The following is a 22,846-nucleotide window of genomic DNA, read 5'->3' on the forward strand; positions in this document are numbered from 1 at the left end:
TCATTTCCTCAACATTTTGAAAAATGTGATATATCCCCTTTCTGCAGTTAGCAATTCATTTTCATGTAATATCTGTATTAAAGTAACTTCTTTAAGCTAAGGAAGTATTGTTATAGGGTTTATTCGGGGAAGGGCCACTTTCATGTTTTCGCGACGTTTCTAGAACCGAAAAAATAGATCTCTCGTGTCCATCTGTATGTGTCGATTTTTATTACACAGATAATTTCCGAAACTACTGGACAGATTAGTTTATCATTGTATTCATAATTTTTATGAAGTTGTTTTTGTAGACGATAAATAGATTTTTTGTTGATAATTTAGCTTCTCAGGGTCAGCAGAGAATCATTTTTAATTACACCCGCACATGCTCGCTGCGCTCGCACTCTTTTTATGGCGTTTAGTTACATAAAAGTAATTAAGAAAGAATCTCAGAGAAACTGTCTAGGTTTTTTTGTAATAATAACTCTAGACTTTAAAGAAATAAACCTTTGGAATGCGAGCGCAGCGAGGACGTTGAGGTTGCTGAAATCTCTCGATTTTGGTAACTATTCACAAACATTTTCAAGATTCACGTTTTTTGAGACACTAAAAAATTCTCTCAGTAATAAGTAGGATAATTCTCAGGGACATCGACGAATAATTTTGAATAATTTGTAAATATGCTCGCTGCACTCGCATTCTGAGTGTTTTTTTATTAATTTATTATTATTATTATTAATTGTAACTTTCCCAACGGGATAACCCACTTTATAGGGAAAGTGAAAAAAAAAATTAAATTGGACATGTTAGAAAATCCTGATCTTTAGTCACATTTTTAAGTAAAATTTTTCTTGATAATTTAGCTTCTCAAGGATAATAATGCATAATTTTTGAATTACACCTGAACGTGCTCGCTGCGCTCGCATTTTAATCGTTTTTTTTTCTACCTTGATGTTCTAATAGAGCTACTAAAGCACCCGAATAACGTCAAAACGGTTCTGAAAGGGGTTCTCAAAAAGATCTGGTGTAATTTAGATCGGTAAGATTGGTAGTCATGACGAGAAATGTCAGGTGAATGTCAGTGGCAAATGTCAAATTAAAATTTTCCGTATTTCGGGAGGCGAAAGGACTTCACTAACTTCTTCACAAGACATTTTAACCAATTTTAACTTAAAAAAAGTGTCAGGCCAACCCATCACCAACCACGACAAAATTCCCCAGATTTAAAAAAACTGCAATTTCAATTAAATTTTTCGAAAAAACGTGCACGGTAGAAAAAATAGTATAAATATCTCGTTCATAAGGCCATTGTGGCACTCATCCTTTATATAACTCGCCGCTCGTTCTATAAACTTGGATTCGTGCCTTAATATTTGCCTTATGAATCTCGTTCTTTAATATACTATTTAATGGAATTTGGTTTGATAAAAGTGATTAAGAAAAAATCTCAGAAAAGCTGTCTAGATTTTATTGTAATTATAAATCTCTATACTTTAAAGAAATGAAACCCTAGAATGCGAGCGCAGCGAGCACATTCAGGTTGTTGGGGTTTCTCGATTTTAGTAACTATTCACAAACATTCTCAAGATTCACGTTTTTTTGAGAAAAAAAAATCTCTCATTAATAATATAATTCCCAAGGACAGCGACGAATAATTTTGAATAATATCTAAATGTGCTCGCTGCACTCGCATTCTGAATGTTATTTTTTTAATTAATTTAGTGTCATAAAAACATTTATCAATGAACGGTCAGCAAGGCTACTTAGTTTTTATTATAATAATTCTCAAGATATACCTACCTGTGAAGGTAAATTACCCTGAAAAAAATCAACCTCTAAAATGCGAGCGCAGAGAGCACGTTCAGGATATTTCAGCCCCAGAGATAGGTATTATAGAGATTTTAGACTCACATTTTTAAATAAAAAAAAAATCTTGATAATTTAGCTTGTCAGGGGTACCAATGAATCATATTTTAATTATACCTGAACGTGCTCGCTGCGCTCGCATTTTAAACTTCTTTTTTCGCCTTTATTCTCATGTAGAAGTGATATGCAGGAAAAAGTCTCTGCGAAGTTGTTTGGGGTCTATTATAAGAACAAATCTCCAGAATAAAAAAGAATACACTCTTAGAATACGAGCGCAGAGAGCACATTTAGATCGCTAGAGTTTTCTCACCTTTAGCAAATAATCAGAAAAATTTTAGGACTCACTTTAAGTAGGTAATACAAATTTTCTTATTAATAATTTAGTTTCTCAGGGACTTTGACGTTAATTTTTAATTACACCTAAACGTGCTCGCTGCGCTCGCAATCTTGACGTACTTTTTTAAAAAAATGCGGTTTCATAACAACGGTTATCGTCGGCAAAACTGCTTAGTTTTTATTATAATAACAATTCTCAAGATATTCCTGTGAAGGTAAATTCCTCTGAAAAAACCAACCTCTAAAATGCGAGCGTAGCGAGCACGTTCAGGATGTTTTAGTTCCAGAGATATTATGGTGATTTTTAAATAAAACGAAAGTTAGCTTCTCAGGAATACCAACGAATCATTTTTTAATTACACCTGAACGTGCTCGCTACGCTCGCTTTTTAAACTTGTTTTTTTCAGCTTTATTCTCATGTACCTACAGGAAAATTGTTTGGGGTCCATTATAAAAACAAATATCTAGACTAAAAAAGAATACACCCTTAAAATACGAGCGCAGCGAGCACATTTAGATCGCTAGTCTCCCTAATTTGATAATCACAAACAAGTTTAGGATTCACTTTTTTAACCAATAAAAATTTTCTTATTAATAATTTAGCTTGTCAGGGATTAATTTAATTAAACGTTAATTTTCAGTAACACCTAAACGTGCTCGCTGCGCTCGCATTCTCAACATACTTTTCTCAAAATAATGGGTCTCATAAGACCGTTCATCAATGAATCATCTTATATCGGATATTTAAAAAAATTAATGAATCAGCTTACACTATTGATTAAATTTAATAAAAATTTCAGCAAAGAAATCTGACCTAATCGAACCTGACCCGCCATGATTTGACAAGCATTAGGTCACCGCTCTGAGTGTGTGGGACATACTGTATAAATTCTGTAGGCCAATTTTCTTAATTAATGTGCTCCACTACTTGCGCTTTATGAATCCGCCTTGATTTTATTTGTTATTATTAAAATTTTTATTATTTAATTCTTCTACTTTCCAAGTAATTTCTATACGTACTTGCGTGGTTAGTGAGCGCAATAAGCAACACATGTATTATTTTTGAAACAATTTATTATTAAATAGTGAGTTTACATAGTTTTTTTTTATACCAACTTAAATTACAAAATTACCCACAACCGTCTATTTCTTTTGATAATTTTATAGCGACTTTGACAATTACATTCTTCCTCTATGCAGAAAATTACACGGTTGGCCACTTGCTTTTGTTACCACTAAAATTGCTTTCCTGGTATCTTCCTCCTGATTTTTTTTAGTTTCCGCTGTGGAATTTCAAACCCAGGATTCGAAACAACAGTTCAATCAAATAAAAAAATATCTAAGGATAAAAACCGATTTCTTGTGATTTATCCGATTTTTTAAACGTTTTGAGTATGAAATTTTTAAAATTTGTAAACACTATTATTTTTCTTGCAATAAATTTCATGTCTGTTACAGCTACCATAATTTTGACGAAATCTAGAATACGAAAGTGCCGGTTTTCCGTTCCCGTCGTCAGACGTCTACTGGCGACTTTATTGAACTGATAATCTACGAAACTACCGAACCTATTACTTTGAAATTTTAAGCACACTCTGCTACAACTGTCCTCTCCTCATTCCTAAAAAATCATTACGCTTTCTTAGAATAGCTTAAACTCAGGTGGATTTTTCTTTAGAAAAAATAAGATAAAATGAAAGAACAGTTACTTAAAGTTTTTTATTGATCCCCTCCAGAAACTGATGGCGTCATCTCAAAAAACTATTAAATCTTATCTAAATATTGCAAGATACGCCGTCGGACCTGATATTACTTGTAGGTACTTCAGAAATGTACTTATTTTTTACGAACACAAGTTATCTCAAGGAAATTAATTAGATTTGTTTGGGAAATCTAATTAATGTTACACTCTGTATATATTAAAATCCCTAGATTAAACACCATCAGAAACATTTTTAAAAGTTCACTCTATAATGGCATTTGTTGTGCCCCACAAACGAGGAAACTTCACAGTTTTTTTTTAATAAAACTAAAAAATGTGTACAGTCTTCCACCATCACGTCGGAATTAACACAACTAAAAACAAAAATGAACGGTTCATCATATAAAATTGGGAAATTGCTATAACGTTGAAAATTTAATCACAAAACTTAAGTAAGCAATAATAACATTAGTAAAGTCACTTTGAGTTTTCCCTACCCAAAAAATAAAGTCTATAAAAAGAAACTCTAAACTAACCGAATTAAAAATTCTGCCCTAATAAAATAAATTTAATTTTAGACTAGTAGGTATGTATTACAGTGATCATGAATGCGACGGATTTGTCCAACCATTTCAATACTAAAAGTCCATTACACTTAAGTAGGTACTAAAAAAAATATTTATTTTGAACAGTATAAATAACAAAAAAATCGCTTTGGAGTTACCACCCGTCTCCACAAATATATTTTTTGCATAAAATACTACCATCTTTTTTTACCATAAACCCCATTTTTGCACCCATCATTCCCGCCACACCACCCCACCCCCCGCCCATCCTCCCCCCGACCCCAGCCCCCTCCCCGCCGGAAGCAGATAACCGCCGCCGCCGCCGATAAGCCCCCGTCTAAAAATCAGCCAAACCACTATCAGCTCCACTAACAATCACCAAGTGGCATAAATAAATTACAATAAACACGGTATGATATCAATTTGCGGCGTGAAACCCCGCCCCCGACCGCCCCTTCCGGTCGCCCGCCTGGCCCAAACCACCCGGCGACAAGGCTCACAATCGCCTCCCACGGGATAAAAACAATAGCCAACCTTACGGCCGCGTCCATATGAATCAAGCGTGCCGTGGAACCGGCCTACTGCGACGCGCCTTCCCTCTCGCTCCCGCCCGCCTCGCGCGCCGTATCGCCGTCCTCGTCCCGCCGTGCCGTCATCAAAGCATGCCTTGAATGAGTCGCAATCGAGTTAGTCGTGGACAAACAATCAACGGTGTTGACGTGCGCGGGAGAGTGCTGACGTTCACGTGCTCGCGGGTTTTGACGTTTTTTGAGTTTCGGCGGATGGGATTCCCGGCGGCGGCGGTCTGAGGTGGTGGCGGCTGCGGATTTTGGATGGTTTGCACGTGAGTATTGGGGGCGGCGGTTTGAGGCGGGATCTCGGTTTACCTTGGAGCGCGGAATCCGGAAAATAGGAGGCTGGGTGTTTTTTCGGGGAATTATGGCGAGGAGGTGGGGGGAGGGGGTTTTGCGGAGGAAGGAAAAGTGGATGGGATTGGGGAGAATTGAGGCGGTTGGGGATGGAGTGACATGCAGAAATATACAGGGTGTTTCACTTAAGGTGTACTTCGATCAAGAAATGATTTTTTTATTAAAAAATAAGTATTCTAGCTGGGTTAACCAGGGTCGGGTTGGACCGTCTACGAAACTACTTTTAAAATGTTCAAACACACAATGAATTATTGTAGTTGTACTTATCTTATTAAGAAAAAAAGTAGGAATGGAGAAAGGGGGTTTTAGACCAAACACCCTGTATATACAAGGTGTAAATTATAGTACAAATAGACAGATAAAATTAAGTACTGAAATTAATTAGTATATACTTTATAAAATCGTTTTTCCCTGCATTAATCAGCTGAGTAATTTTTTAAATGGGTTTATCCCGTGAATAGTCTTATTTTAACTACTTTAAACTGAAAATTTAGACGTCACTGAACCTTTCAAATTATGCTAATGATTAATAACAATATTTTTCAATATGCGATCAAAAATTTTAAACCTAAATTAGATATTATGGCGATTCTTGACAAATACAAAAAAAAAAATTATGGCTTTCTATCAAAAACGTAAGTTGCATAATTTTATTTAATTATATAATTTATTCAGAATTTTTGATTGACTTCTATGTGTTAAATAATTAACAAAAGATACCAGATTTTGGTGAAACACCCTGTATTATATATTAATATACATTTGCTGCAACTAGAAGTTTTTTTGGTAAAATGACGTCATCAATTTTTTGGAGGAAACACTGCATTTTAATTAAGTAATCGTTTTGTTATGGGAAATTTCATCGAATTGTATCCAAATTGTAAATTTTCTAAAATGACACCAGTTAATATACCATAGGATCGAAAAAAATCGTCTAGTGGTCCATGAAACTGAACAAGGAATACGTCGGTGTTGCCAACATCATTATTTTAAAAATACGTTTCATGGTCCACTAGAGAACTTTTTTTTCGATTATTGTATATATGGTAATATACAGGATAAGTTACAAAGCACGCGTTCCTCGATCAATTCCACTCATCAATTATTAGAAATTTTTATTATTAAACTATACAGAGTGTTCTATTTTTAAGGCGTAACACAAAACTTAGTTTTCTTGAAATTGGAATAACGTGAAATTGGAAGGGTTAACAAAAAAATCCCAGGAGAGTTATTTTTAAAATCTGTGTTACAACATTTTGTAGAGAGGTAAAGAAATGTACGCGCTTTTTTATAGTGTAAATGAGATTAAATTTTCGTATACAGAGTGTTTATAAAAAATGTTTTAATTATTACAGTTTTCGAATATCGGTTTTTCAGTTTTTTCTTTTTTGCTGAGTATTTTACATTTTTAAGACAGACATCGACGTACTATATAAATAAAATACAGAGTGTTCCATTTGAAAAACCTGAAATATCGATATTTGAAATAGTTAAGTTTAGGTTTTTTTTATAAACATTCTGCGTATTAAAATTCGATTTAGTTGATACTACAACTAAGCGCGTACTTTTAGTTATTTTTCCACAAAATATTGTAGGGGAGACTTTAAAAATAAACCTATCGCGATTTTTTTTGTGAAAGTGTGGTTGTAAAGCCTACGAAGAGGTCAACCAAAATACGTAACAATATATAGGGTGTTTCATTTAAGAAAACTAAACTGTGTGTTTCGCCTTAAAAACGAGATTTTGATTTTTTTTTTCTAATAATTAAGGAGATATATAGACATTTGTTATAATAATATTTAAGTTCAAATTTTACTTAGTTTACTAATTTTGTTAGTGACGTATGTTTACGTCGATGTCATTTAACTTCTAACGCTAATGTTTGCGTTTATTATTTTTTGGTATTACACCACAACATTCTTTTAAGATATATTTAGAAACAAATTCACTAATTTATCTACCTGTACCCACTGCTGCCAACGTTACCTAATAAATGTTTATTATTCCGTAAGCAGAGCCTATTGATTAAACGCCCCCTCCCCCACTTAAATATTTATCTAATTGGTTATTGAACTTGTGGCTTTATTTTCTCCGCAATCACTTTTTACAACCGTTTTTCTTTACCACATGTTGCGAATCCAGATTCTGCTAACTCGACGTCCGTCGCCGCAAAAACCTATAAATAACAAAATTCAACGTTTTCAGCGACTTTTTACTCCTCCAACACAACCAAAAAAATTTTATGGAGGTCACCTTTTAATTATTATACGTTTTAGTTAAATTAATTTTTGTGGTTTTGAGAATTTGTTTTGACGTCAGTTGATCAGTTTTCGGTGATTTGGGTTTTTCTGCAGTCACACAGTTACACAAAATCGACCGTTTCTTTTCCACCCTGTAGCTATGGACCCGTAATGACATCACCTCAGGTAGTAGATTACCTTGTTTTTTCCGTAGAAGAATCCTAGTATTTTATAGGAATCCGGAAAGGATTCACATCTCGGGTTATTATGGTTTGTTTGATCACTCGATATTATTCCGAGAAGACAGCCTTCGATCTAGTCACCTCTGCAAGAACATAATAGGTACCGCGGAAAGGTTTTGTATGGGACATTAATTACCATCGTTTTAATAAATCGCAGCAGGCGTGGCGAACACGGTGGAGCAAAAAATGCCAGATTTATAAGCGGCCTATTTTTTATCACGTGCTAAGACCATTTTGGGCAAAAACTAGGTCGTTTGATATACATTTATGGTCATGTATCCCTTCCAATAGTTGATGACGTCTTGTTCGGTCTTAGTTCTAAGAAGCATTTGGTCCTCTCGTCCAAAATTTTGCCTTGTTCCAGGATTGCCCGCTTCTTCTGACCAGTGCGTGCCAGCCGTCGCCCATGCATCTCCCAGTCTCCCTAACGACCTGCAGCGTTTCGGAAGAAGCGTGGCCCAAGTCTAGCATGTGCGAGCCGCCGGCCTCGGGCTACATGAGCAACCAGGACATCTGGTGGACCGAGCACCTCATCCACGAGATCCAGACGGAGCACCCGGGGGAGCTGGTGCGCACCGGGAGTCCGTACTTCCTGTGCTCGGCGCTGCCGTCGCACTGGCGCTCCAACAAGACGCTGCCGGTGGCGTTCAAGGTGGTGGCGCTGGGCGACATCGGGGACGGCACCATCGTGACGGTGCGGGCCGGCAACGACGAGAACTGTTGCGCGGAGCTGCGCAACTCGACGGCGGTCATGAAGAACCAGGTGGCCAAATTCAACGATTTGAGGTTCGTGGGGAGGAGCGGACGGGGTGAGTTTCTGGGAGGTGGTGGGGCAGCGCGAAAGTACCACTAGATGTGGGTATGGTTTAACCTTCGGATGGTGGTACCTTCGTGACGGCTTATCCTTTTTTTGCGAATGTATCCATTATGAGTGGCAGAAGGTACTGCACAGGTACTCTGGGTGGTCAACCAAGTGCTTCCGTGGTACTAAATGGTTGGGAGACGAAGCGGTTCGGGTTGGAATGAGTTGGCAAAGTCAATAGAATGTTGATGTAGGATAGCTGTAGATATGTGTATTGATGGTGCTTAAGTAATATGTGCTTAAGTAACAGGTGTTTATTACCTGGTTATTGGGAAAACCGTTCTTATGAATCAGCGACGTTGGGGAAATGTAATGTTACGTTAATGAATATTTGCGTTTCACTTTTAGCAAAAAAAAAAAGAAACAAACGGTATCTATATGCTTCGGTGCAGATACAATAAGTGCTTTTGAATATTAAAATTGTCCTTTTGTGTTTTTTGCACTTTATTGCAATTATTCAACTGGTTATAAAATCGGTGTAAAAATGTGTTTTCTTGTCGGTACTTCTTGCAGTACTGTTTTGCGTTTGGAGATCATAGAACAATCTTGGTCACTTCTCTCAGTGGATTCGTTTTTGCTTTTAGGAGGACTTTGGTTTCAAAACTTTCAGCCACAGAAATTTTCTCTAAGAAGAAGTTGTACATGGTACTAGTGTCAGTCCTCGACAAATCAAATTTAAAGTTGAATTTTTGCTATACGTTACGCGAGTTTTATTTTCTTCTATAAAAGATCTATGTAAATGTTTGATGCTTAAAGTGTCCGTTAGGTAATAACAATTGGAATTGTGTCTTGAATAATAATGGGACTGTGTAGGCTTTTAAGGTTTGATATGATTTTTCAATTAAATTTTGTATTTCCAATGGTAATGCCTTAAGTCTTTTCCTATGACGTCCTCTTTCCTCAATCGGAAAGTTCATCGCTTTACAAAGCCTTAATTGCAGTTGCTTGAGTCATTCAGAGTTAGTACCACACAGATTAAGAAATAATCTTCGCACACTTAAGCTTCTTTGTACTCGCTTGCACCAGCTTCCTCCGTCCTTACCTTACAGATTTAGTATAACGAGTGTTCAAACTTTGTTCTCGTATTTTCGTCTTCGTCAGATTCTGAATATTCCGCAAGACCAGACCTCAATCTTCAGCTTTTTCGACAAACAGTACTAAGTGTAATTTTTTATTGAAATAGCTTCCATCTGTATGGTCCATGTATCACAGTTTTCGTTATTTTCCGACTGTATTCCACTCGTTTTTCCGGGATCATGACTTTTCTAAATTAAACTAGGCCAAAATTTCACATTAAACTTGACTAGAGCTAAAGAAATATTGTAGTAGGGTCCATTAAATTAAATTTAATTCTGTGTTTATTTGTCTTCTTTTTTTGCTAATTGATATACCATGTGTCAATAGTGAATGGTTCTTTAATAAAATAACGATCACTAGTTAAATTAATAATTTTTAAAGCTTGGTTTTGCGAAATTTTTCACAGTGACCGGTTTTTTGCCGCTTTTTTTGCTAATTTATATCACGTGTCAATAGTGAATGGTTCTTTAATAAAATAACGATCACTAGTTAAATTAATAATTTTTAAAGCTTGGTTTTGCAAAATTTTTCACAGTGACCGGTTTTTTTGCCGGTCAGTGTATATTATGACTCATATACTTATGGTAAAAAAATTAAAGAATGAGATAGTCCCATTTTCCTAAACATTTTATAACTTTAGATCAATTTTTTAAATAAAACCTGAACGTGCTCGCTGCGCTCGCATTCTAAACGTTCTTTTTTTAAATTCAATTTCAGAAGTATTTAAGAAAAAGTCTCAGCCAAGTTGTTTGGGTTCAATAATTGCCTGCATTTTGCCTTTTTTTGTTCTTAATATATATAGCCATCTTTTCAGAACAAGAGACTTAAAACATGGGTAGATTTTTGCAAGAAAATATGGTTTTTGCAATTATGGGGGGGGGGGAGCCTAATAATTTTCCATTTTAAACATGTTTTAAGTTTTTTATTGTGAAGTCTACACATTTTAAAACAAAAGGCCAAAATGTAATTTCTCGTAAAGAATAAGGATTTTGCAGTTGAAGTTCCGCCCCCTTGTATCACGACGAATAAAAAAAATCATCAGAATTGAGATAGGGCGGGTGGGCGGGGTTAATATTTTAATATGGTTAAAATTGTACATTTTTATAAGAAATATGGATTGTGTAATAATGGGGAGGGGGGAGCCTAATTGCAAAATTGATCAAGTTTCTTGTTGTGAAAAGAAGTCTACACATTTTAAAACAAAAGGTCAAAATGTAAACCCGCCCACCCGCCCTCTCTCAATTGTAATGATTTTTTTTATTCGCCGAAAACAAAGAGGGCGGACCTTAACTGCAAAATATTTATTTCTTTACAAGAAAATAAAAACATGTTTTTAAGTATCGTGTTGTTCAAAGAATACTATGTAAATTAAGAAAAAAGGCAATATATAATCCGCGCCCACCCACCCCATCTCAATTGTGATGATCTTTTTTATTCTTAGAAATTTAAAACACGTTCAAAATGGTAAATTTTTGAAGATTCACTTTTTCGTAGACCATACAATTTTTTGGCAATAATTTAGTGTCTCGGGGACATCACTGAATTATTTTTAATTACACCTGCACGTGCTCGCTGCGCTCGCATTCTAGACGTTCCTTTTTTAAAATTTATTTTCAGAAGTATTTAAGAAAAAGTCTTAGTGAAGTTGTTTGGGTTCAATAATTGTAATAATAAATCTGTAGATTTAAAAAACACACCTTCAGGTCTTCCTACTTTAGCAGTCACATTTTTCTGTCATTTAAAAAAAAACGATGTAGTCTATGCCTTATTGTCATAATGATTAACACTTTTAAAAAATAAATTTTGACATACGTCATATAAATTTTGACATAGGTCACATTCCAGTCTACATCAAAGTGACAAACGGCAAATTTGAGGTTAGAAGTACGTAAAGCCTGTTTTCGGGCTTATGTCACTTGAATGACAGAGCTGCTCAAGATTTTGCGGCCGAAACTGTAATTTCTGATAGAAAAAGAAGGATTTTACAATTAAGCTTCGCTCCTCGGCCCTCGACGAAAAAAAAAATCATCAGAATTGAGATAGGGTGGGTGGGCGGGGCTTATATTTTGCCTTTTTTTTCTTAATATACATAGCCATCTTTTCAGAACAAGAAACTTAAAACATGGGTAGATTTTTGCAAGAAAAAGTGGTTTTTGCAATTATGGGGGGGAGCCTAATAATTTTCCATTTTAAACATGTTTTAAGTTTCTTATTGTGTCTACACATATTAAAACAAATAGGCAAAATGTGAGCCCGCCCACCCGCCCTATCTCAGTTGTGATGATTTTTTTTATTCGCCGAGAACCAAGGGGGCGGAGCTTAACTGCCAAGTACATGTTTTTAAGTATCGTGTTGATCAAAGAATACTATATTAAAAAAACGGGCAAAATATAACCCCGCCCACCCACCCCATCTCAATTGTGATGATCTTTTTTATTCTTAGAACTTTAAAACACGTTCAAAATGGTAACCTTTTGTAGGGAAGCATGGATTTTGCAATTAGGCTCCGCCCCTAGTCTGTCAACGAATGAAAACTTCATTACTATTTAGATCAAAGCAAGTATAGGCGGGGCTTAATCTTTGGGTTTAATTTTTTCTTAATATACATAGTATTTTTTCACCAACACGATACTTAAAAACATTTTTTTAATTTCTCGTAAAGAATAAGGATTTTGCAGTTGAAGTTCCGCCCCCTTGTATCACGACGAATAAAAAATCATCAGAATTGAGATAGGGTGGGTGGGCGGGGTTAATATTTTAATATGGTTAAAATCGTACATTTTTATAAGGAAGGAGCCTAATTGCAAAATTGATAAAATTTCTTGTTGTGAAAAGAAGTCTACACATTTTAAAACAAAAGGCCAAAATGTAAACCCGCCCACCCACCCTATCTCAATTGTGATGATTTTTTTTATTCGCTATGAACCAAGAGGGCGGAGCTTAACTGTAAAATACCCATTTTTTTTACGTGAATTAAAAACATGTTTTTTAGTATCGTGTTGTGCACACAATACTAGGTATATTAAAAAAAAAAAGGCAAAATATAAACCCCGCCCACCCACCTGTGATTTTTCAAATTTTTCAATTTTTCGTGTTCAGTTTTCAATAATTTAGTGTCTCGGGGACATCACTGAATTATTTTTAATTACACCTGCACATGCTCGCTGCGCTCGCATTCTAAACGTTCTTTTGTTTAAATTTAGTCGCACAGAAGTGATTAAGGAAGCTGTTTAGGCGTGACAATAATAAATCGGTAGACTTTAAAGAAATAAACGTCTAGAATGCGAGCGCAGCGAGCACGTTCAGGTTCCTGTGTCTCTCCGACTTTAGTATTCATAAACATTTTCAAGATCCACTTTTTTAGACACCAAAAAATTCTGTCATTAATAGTAATTTAGCTTCCCGACGGGGACACCGACGGATAATTTTGATTTATCCTAAATGTGCTCGCTGCACTCGCATTTTGGGGCAACACGTTACATACAAATGTTGTAGACCAAATCATTATTCTAGAAAAAAAAAAACTATTTTGGTTATTTTGTTTAAATCTAGTATCCTGATTTTGGATTCAAAACAAACTTTAAAGGATGCTTCATTCTTAACTATAATCATATTAAATATTCCTAATCTATCATAAAAGTTTTTTTGCGTCGCCTCTAATTTGTATTAGCAACTGATTTTTCTTCATTTATTATGTTTATTTTAAATCTTCGACGTTGTTGTAAGTCGTTCCATTGACGTAAACACGGTGTCGCAAGTGCCCCCACAAAAAAAATCAATCGGCGCCAAATCGGGAAATCTCGCCGGCCTATCCAACGATTTGGAACGACAACATTTAAATAACCTCTTATAAAATGTTAGGAATAAAATTTCTAGTTTTATTGTTTTAAAAGAACAAGAGTCGAAAATTCAGCAAGTTCGTTTTTCGTAGTGTCCTCAAGCCAGATTCCGAATTCTCGTTTCACGACATCATGCACAAAATAAAATTTTCGGTCTCTTTCGCCTCGGTTCGTAGCCGCTTTTTTGGAGCCAAAATGTGGAAACAGCGTAGCCAAAAAAAGTTGCAAGTCAGCGCAGATTATGAGAAAATCAACAACGAATTATTGATGTCGTAGTGAAATAATTAAATCGACAAAAACTTTAATTCAATTTTAAATTAAAAAAATTAATGCGTTTCGTGTTATTTCCGCGACTGATAAAGCGGTTTTCTGTTTAGAACAAAAATGAGGCTTTGTTTGGCGTTATTAGTTTTCGTTATTATTATTTTGGCAAAGTAAATTAAAACTGTCGACAAAACGCGCGGTTTTTTTCCGAACCGAAGGTAACAAAATGAGCATTTCTTAATTTTTCCGCTCAAAACCGGCGACCGCTCTCTGCTCCTTTATGTTCGAGAGAAACCTATTTCTTAACCCCATCGGAACAAATCCATTTCTTTACAATTTCTGTCTGTAGTTGATTAAATAATAACAAAGGAAATAAGAGAAAAAATGGATCGCCGGTAAGGTGCAAAACAACGGAGCTTGCATAATTCGCAGCAACGCATTAGGCAAGGTGCCACTCACTCTGCCCGCCGAAAAAAACCCACCAAAAATAAACAGACCTCAAAAACTTCCATTCATACGTGCGATTTTCACGAAAAAAATTATTTATCCGCTCGAGCAGACGTTTCGCGAAACAAAAACACCACAAAGACGTCACGCATTGTACGCTTTGTGTATTTTCAAAGACGCCTCGGCTCCTACTTTTACGTTAAACCTTTTTTCGTTTTTTTCCCGCAAAATAAAAATACATAATTTCATTTCTACCGTCACAGTTAAACAGGCGCACAAAAATCTCGAATATGATTTCGGATGCGTTCCAAATTTCTTTTCACGACCGAGCATTGTCCAGCGCCTCCAGATGGAATCCGGCAGCGTCATTCGTTATTGAGAAGACGATCCGTTACATATTCAAGACAAATAACGAGCCAGATAATAGGAAAAAACGTACAATAACCACGCGAAGAACAGGATAAGTCCGAGACAAGGCGACGAAAAATGGAAAGCGCGTTTCTGCGATTGGCCGCGAGAAGTAGGCGTCTAACGGTAGCGCAATTTTGCGCTTGGCTTGCCATTATTTTAACTAAAATAATAGAAAAATCCGACTGAATGCAAATCGAGATTTTTTACGGGCAGCAATTTCACCTTTTTTGCCCGCGTCGCGCTCGACGGCCCCCGGCGTCGCTCCAGACAAAAATTTCGAACTGCGCTTCCCTATTTGGTCTCCAGCCGGATTTGGCCGAAACGAGAAAACGACAAAAAGTAGGCACAAGAAAATCGTGACAGTTTGTGATTTTCCTAAACTTAAACGGTGCGTTTTTGATGTGAATGTCACGAATATGACAAAATTTTATGGATCAGTAGTCACTTTCGAAAAAAGAAAACTTGGCGATAACACGTGCTGTTTCTGGAGGAAAGCAATTATCATTTTGTGCATCGAATTATATTTTTCGGGAAAAAAAACACCACTTTGTATGGATTAAAAAGTGTCTGATTCTTCACTTCCTTGCTTATTTCTTGGTAATGAAGATCTCTCAAAGGATGATTTCGGATGATGTTTTCTGTATCGTGTGAATACTTCTCTTGTTGTGGTATTCAAACTTTCTAAATCAGCTTTGACTATTTAATTATTCCAATATTTGAAGATAACTTCGACCCCTAATATTATTAATATTGTAAACGAGCTCGTTTTCCCTAAGTTATGAATTACCTACATTCTTCTTATGGGTTTGTTTTAATGTCATTTTTGTTGCTCTGGATACTATTCACAGCTTGTTCAACTTCACTGTCTAAATTAGAAGGATCCAAAGTATCATTTTCTTCATTTTAGTCTCTGACTGTAGTTGCTTATCTGTTTTATTGTTAACTATTATATTGAAACCACAGACTTACAAAATTCCATTGAAAATTTCAAAAAGGAGCAAATTTTGGACTAGCATAGGTTTAGAATAACGAAGTGAGTATTTACTTGGACAAAAAAATTGGTTGTAAGTTATTTCGACATAACTTCCCTCGCTTCTGAAGTACAGTCCAACAAATATCGCAGCTGGGACCCCTGAAAAGATTTAATATTCTTAAAAAGACAATTGGAGTCCCCGAGAAAGTTTTGCTTTCTTTAAAAAAGGATAGTTGGTACCCCTGTGACGGTTTCACATTCTATAAAAAACTTTTGGCGCCCCTGAGAAGGTTTTACATTAAAAAATAGACATTTGGCGCCCTCCAGAAGGTTTTTTTTACATTTTTAAAAAAGGCAGTTGGGAACCCTAAGAAGGTTTCACATTCTTAAAAGTATCTATACATTTGGAGCCCTTGAGAAGGTTTTATATTTAAAAAAAAATACAGTTGGGATCCCTGAGAAGGTTTCACATTAAAAAAAGAGACATTTGAGGCCCTCGAGAAGGTTTTACATTTTTAAAAATGACAGTTGGGAACCCCGAGAAGGTTTCACATTCTTAAAAGTATTTATACATTTGGGGCCCCCGAGAAGGTTTTATATTTAAAAAAAATAGAGTTGGGATCCCTGAGAAGGTTTTTTTTACATTTTTAAAAAATGCAGTTGGGAACCCCAAGAAGGTTTCACATTCCTAAAAGTATCTATACATTTGGGGCCTCTGAGAAGGTTTTATATTTTAAAAAAATACAGTTGGGATCCCTGAGAAAGTTTCACATTAAAAAAAGAGACATTTGGCGCCCTCGAGAAGGTTTTTTTATATTTTTAAAAAAGACAGTTGGGAACCCCTAGAAGGTTTTACATTCTTAAAATTATCTATATACATTTGGGACCCCTGAGGTTTTATTTTTTTTTTTTTTTTTAATACAGTCGGGTTCCCTGAGAAGGTTTCACATTAAAAAAAGAGACATTTGAGGCCCTCGAGAAGGTTTTACATTTTTAAAAAAGACAGTTGGGAACCCCGAGAAGGTTTCACATTCTTAAAAGTATTTATACATTTGGGGCCTCTGAGAAGGTTTTATATTTTAAAAAAATACAGTTGGGATCCCTGAGAAGGTTTCACATTAAAAAAAGAGACATTTGGCGCTCTCGAGAAGGTTTTTTTATATTTTTAAAATAGACAGTTGGGAACCCCTAGAAGGTTTTACATTCTTAAAATTATCTATACATTTGGGACCCCTGAGGTTTCATTTTTTTTTAAATACAGTTGGGTTCCCTGAGAAGGTTTCACATTAAAAAAAGAGACATTTGAGCCCCCCAAGAAGGTTTTACATTTTTAAAAAAGACAGTTGGGAACCCCTAGAAGGTTTTACATTCTTAAAATTATCTATACATTTGGGACCCCTGAAGTTTTATTTTTTTTTTTAAATACAGTTGAGTTCCCTGAGAAGGTTTCACATTAAAAAAAGAGACATTTGATGCCCTCGAGAAGGTTTTACATTTTTAAAAAAGACAGTTGGGAACCCCGAGAAGGTTTCACATTCTTAAAAGTATCTATACATTTGGGGCCTCTGAGAAGGTTTTATATTTTTAAAAAATACAGTTGGGATCCCTGAGATGGTTTCACATTAAAAAAGAGACATTTGGCGCCCTCGAGAAAGTTTTTTATATTTTTAAAAAAGACAGTTGGAAACCCCTAGAAGGTTTTACATTCTTAAAATTATCTATACATTTGGGATCCCTGAGGTTTTATTTTTTTTTAAATACAGTTGGGTTCCCTGAGAAGGTTTCACATTAAAAAAAGAGACATTTGGCGCCCTCGAGAAGGTTTTACATTTTTAAAAAAGACAGTTGGGAACCCCGAGAAGGTTTCACATTCTTAAAAGTATTTATATCTACATTTCGGGCCCCCGAGAAGGTTTTATATTTAAAAAAATAGAGTTGGGATCCCTGAGAAGGTTTTTTACATTTTTAAAAAAGACAGTTAGGAACTCCAAGAAGGTTTCACATTCTTAAAAGTATCTATACATTTGGGCCCTCTGAGAAGGTTTTATATTTTTAAAAAATACAGTTGGGATCCCTGAGAAGGTTTCACATTAAAAAAGAGACATTTGGCGCCCTCGAAAAGATTTTACATTTTTAAAAAACAGTTGAGAACCCCAAGAAGGTTTCACATTCTTAAAAGTATCTATACATGTGGGCCCTCTGAGAAGGTTTTATATTTAAAAAAATAGAGTTGGGATCCCTGAGAAGGTTTCACATTAAAAAAAGAGACAATTGGCGCCCTCGAGAAGGTTTTTTTATATTTTTAAAAAAGACAGTTGGGAACCCCTAGAAGGTTATACATTCTTAAAATTATCTATACATTTGGGACCCCTGAGGTTTTATTTTTTTTTAAATACAGTTGAGTTCCTTGAGAAGGTTTCACATTAAAAAAAGAGACATTTGAGGCCCTCGAGAAGGTTTTATATTAAAAAAAAAATAGAGTTGGGATCCCTGAGAAGGTTTTTTTAGATTTTTAAAAAAGGCAGTTTGGAACCCCAAGAAGGTTTCACATTCCTAAAAGTATTTATACATTTGGGGCCTCTGAGAAGGTTTTATATTTTTAAAAAATACAGTTGGGATCCCTGAGGTTTCACATTAAAAAAAGAGACATTTGGCGCCCCCGAGAAGGTTTTTTATATTTTTAAAAAAGACAGTTGGGAACCCCTAGAAGGTTTTACGTTCTTAAAATTATCTATACATTTGGGACCCCTGAGGTTTTATTTTTTTTTAAATACAGTTGGGTTCCCTTAGAAGGTTTCACATTAAAAAAAGAGACATTTGAGGCCCTCGAGAAGGTTTTACATTTTTAAAAAAGACAGTTGGGAACCCCGAGAAAGTTTCACATTCTTGAAAGTATTTATACATTTGGGGCCCCCAAGAAGGTTTTATATTTAAAAAAAATAGAGTTGGGATCCCTGAGAAGGTTTTTTACATTTTTAAAAAAGACAGGAACCCCAAGAAGGTTTCACATTCTTAAAAGTATCTATACATTTGGGGCCTCTGAGAAGGTTTTATATTTTTAAAAAATACAGTTGGGATCCCTGAGAAGGTTTCACATTAAAAAAGAGACATTTGGCGCCCTCGAAAAGGTTTTACATTTTTAAAAAGACAGTTGAGAACCCCGAGAAGGTTTGAGATTCTTAAAACTATCTATACATTTGGGGCCCCCGAGGTTTTATATTTAAAAAAATAGAGTTGGGATCCCTGAGAAGGTTTCACATTAAAAAAAGAGACATTTGAGGCCCTCGAGAAAGTTTTACATTTTTAAAAAAGATAGTTGGGTACCCCAAGAAGGTTTCACATTCTTAAAAGTATCTATACATTTGGGGCCCTCGAGGTTTTATATTTAAAAAAAATAGAGTTGGGATACCTGAGGTTTCACATTAAAAAAAAGAGACATTTGGCGCCCTCGAGAAGGTTTTTTTACATTTTTAAAAAAGATAGTTGGGTACCCCAAAAAGGTTTCACATTCTTAAAAGTATCGATACATTTGGAGCCCCTGAGAAGGTTTTATTTTTTTTTAAATACAGTTGGGTTCCCCGAGAAGGTTTTACATTAAAAAAAGACATTTGGGGCTCCCGAGAAGATTTTTCATTTTCAAAGAGACAGTTGAGACGCCCAAGAAGGTTTCACATTCTTAAAAACATATATTTGGGGCCCCAGAGAAGGTTTTACATTAAAAAAAAAGACAGTTGGGAATCCCGAGAAGGTTTTACATTTTTAAAAAACAGTTGGTACCTCCGAGAAAGTTTCACATTAAAAAAAGACATCTGGGGCTCCCAAGAAGGTTTTACATTTTCAAAAAAGACAGTTGAAACTCCCGAGCAGGTTTCACGTTAAAAAAAAGACATTTAGCGCCCTCCAGAAGGTTTTACATAAAAAAAAAAGAGAACTGGGAACCCCGAGAAGGTTTCATATTCTTAAAAGTATACATTTGGCCCCCCGAGAAGGTTTTAGATTAAAAAAAGACATTTGGCGCCCTCGAGAAGGTTTTACATTTTTAAATAAAGTGGGGCGTATTCTCATCTTTTCGAAAAAGTAAAAAAAATTGTCAAGACATCATAAACATAGATATTACACAATGCGAGAAAAAAAAAAGAAAAAAACGAAAGGTGAAGTTTGGAATCGAACGCGCGATTTCTGGTCCGCATTCCTAACTCGTAACCACTAGACCACGACTGGGATGCCGTACGCTAATAGTAAACTGTTATTATACAAAGCATTATGTTTTTGCAAAAATTTGGACAATTAGGGAAAATCTCAAAGCGAATTCATACACTACACTTATGGGCTGTATTGTTGTATAACAGTTAAATCAAATAAACATAGAATTCTTTGAAATGACGTTATTAAATTGTTGGTGGGGATGAGCTATCAAAATTTTGGTTAGCATTTAACCATCTATTTTCAAAAAAATCGTTGTGAATTTCAAAGATCAAAGAAAAGAGATGAATTATATAAGAAAATAAAATTTTATTTTTTGAATAAATATGCATTTATAGTTTTGGAAATTTCATTCTACCCTATAAAATTTTATTGACAATAACGAGGTGGACAGTAGTACAATGGTAAAAAATATTTATGGCTTACAGCAGTTCATCCGACTACATTTAGCAGGTAGTTGCACTTATAAAATAAGGCTCATTTTCGTTTGTGAGTAAGGATGGGCCCTGTCCGGACCTAGATTATTCTGCTTTCTAATATCTGGGGATTACCTGCACGCGACAACTTCAAGCTGTAAATATCTCTTGGTATTGTACTACTGTCCGTCTCGTTATTGCCAATAAAATTTTATGGGGTAGAAAGAGATTTTCAAAACTATACTATAAACATTTGTAGAATCGTTCCTTTACTAACAGAATTGTGCTGAAAAAAAAACATTTTGCATAAGTGGACCAGACTACAGTACTTACATATGGTAAGTAAAAAAGAAACATTACGTATACAGAGTTATTGACATTCTTATACTTGTTGTAAGAAGAAAAATATACATTTGCAAAATAGCAAGTGGTGAGTAGTAAGGCACTAAATATTAATCAACCATTCCTTAGTTTCCCATCAAGTTGGCTTTATTTTTTTTGTAATAATGTTAAGTAAATCTGCAATAACCCTAAAATGACAGCTGACAACGCGAAAATGTCAATTATACACAACAGTACACATGCGTTTTTCGCTACGTTTCCGTCTATCAAAAAAGCAACGCAAACTTGATGACTTTTTCAATTGAACCCGTTATATACCGGGTGACTATTAATGATTGACAATCAATTTTGACATGAGCACGTCTAAAAAAACGTGTTGATTGACTGAGATGATGGCGGCTGTCATAAATGAATTTTATAATCACATTCTTAAAACTATTGCTATTATTTATAAAATTTCACAAAAGTAATATATTCAGGGACTGAATGCCGCACCTGACTACATATATGATATTTCTAATATACTTACATACAAAATTTGACAACAATCGGTCCAGCAGTTTCGGAGATTACGTGTGTAATAAAAATGGATACAGACACCAGACAAACAGACAGACGGAAACGGGAGACTACTTTTTTTACACTCTACGGGTCATGAAACGTCGACAAAATATAAAAGTAAATATATAATTCGTCCGATGGACTCTATTACTAAAGAATACAGATGGATTGGTAATGAATTAACGAGTTAAGTGTTTCGGCCTAGTTTAAGTTAAACATGGAACATACAGATGAAAGTTATTTTAATAAAAAATTACACTTAGTACTGTATGTCGGAAAAATTGAAGATACTTTTGACAAAGACAAAACGTTATTACCACGACACCGAAAATTTCAACAAATAATAATCGACGCGTAATATTCCGACTAAACACTCTCGCATTTGCGCGGATCTATTAATTTGGGGCCCGTAAAGCAAAGAAGATCTCGGAAAAAATTGCAGGTTAAGTGTGCGAAAGAGGATTTCTTAACCTGTACGGTACTAACCCTGGAGGACTCAATTAAGGCTTTGTAAGACAATGAAATTTCCAAAATTTCCAGTGACCAAGATTTTTCTGTGATCTCAAAACGCAAAATAGTAAAAAGTGCCGAAATACCTGACCATTGTAATAATATTATTAAGCCTGAAAAGAAGAAATCAATTTTCTCTTTTACGAAAGGCACTTCACGGGTTAAAAACAAGAACGAAGGTTAGTAGGGTTTCATAAATAAAACAAAGCATTGCTAGGACTGGGTATGAACCCATCAAAATCTGACCAGAAAACCCAAACACCTTTCCATCCGCTTCGTTTACATCTTCCGTTTCTTCCACAGCATCCCTTGGTCGGACATCCCAACCCTGATTCCGACAGGGTGTAATTGTCGGGGTGATCTAGTCATCGAGTCAACTACAGTATTAATAAATCGACGGGGATTCCGGCCTCATGTGCATGCATAAACTCCGCCAACATACGGACCGAGCGGCCCCCAAACCGCGCCGGCCGCCCACCCCCGGCGCCCGGTCCGCCGCCCCCGAGGCCGCCTCACGCATCGCGACTTCTTCTCGTTCTGTTTATTCACCTAGTAATTTAGCTGTGCACTTTATCCGTTATGCGACGCTAGCTTAACAAAATTGTCCGCTCTCGTGCAATCGTAACTTGTCACGCTGACAGATTTCAGGTAATTGCCTATTTGAAATAAACCAACAGCAAATCGGAAATGCGATTAATATTTTCACAGATTTCATTATTGGCGTATACGCAACGCGCGTTTTACACGAAAGGGGAAATGTTCGGTGAAAAATGACACCACCATTAGATGCGATCAATTTCTGAGTCTAACGAGGGGCAAATGAGCGGCTCGAACGAGGCGAAGCCGAGGCAGAGGGCCGCCTGTGCGGGAACAAAAACAAACCCAACCTGATCAAAATATAACATTTTTAAAAAATTACCTGTGCAGCAGCACGTAAGACGTAATTGTTCTTAAACCGCCTGAGCCATCGAAATACATAATTCACGGGTCGTAAAGTTGCAGTGTGTCAAATAAACTAAAATAATTTATTGTTATTACCGTTTAAACTTCTTGGTAATTTGTCATGGAAGAAATTAATTAT

General features: G+C 35.7%; 1 protein-coding gene across 3 annotated transcripts in view; it reads left to right on the forward strand.

Annotated features, from left to right (window-relative positions):
* Positions 1-5,126: 5,126 nt before the first annotated feature.
* The window catches only part of LOC135132678 (runt-related transcription factor 1-like), a 62,462-nt gene continuing 44,742 nt past the window's right edge, over positions 5,127-22,846 (forward strand). For all 3 annotated transcript variants that reach the window (XM_064060846.1, XM_064060847.1, XM_064060848.1), the window contains exons 1-2: positions 5,127-5,293; positions 8,225-8,669. In XM_064060846.1, the coding sequence (XP_063916916.1) occupies positions 8,267-8,669 (403 nt within the window). In that variant the 5' untranslated portion in view covers positions 5,127-5,293; positions 8,225-8,266. The remainder of the gene's footprint in view (positions 5,294-8,224; positions 8,670-22,846) is intronic.

This window comes from Zophobas morio, unplaced genomic scaffold, assembly GCF_036711695.1.
Source record: "Zophobas morio isolate AGI-343-1 ecotype UQ-CSIRO unplaced genomic scaffold, CSIRO_AGI_Zmor_V1 ptg000021l, whole genome shotgun sequence".
Classification (NCBI taxonomy): domain Eukaryota; kingdom Metazoa; phylum Arthropoda; class Insecta; order Coleoptera; family Tenebrionidae; genus Zophobas; species Zophobas morio.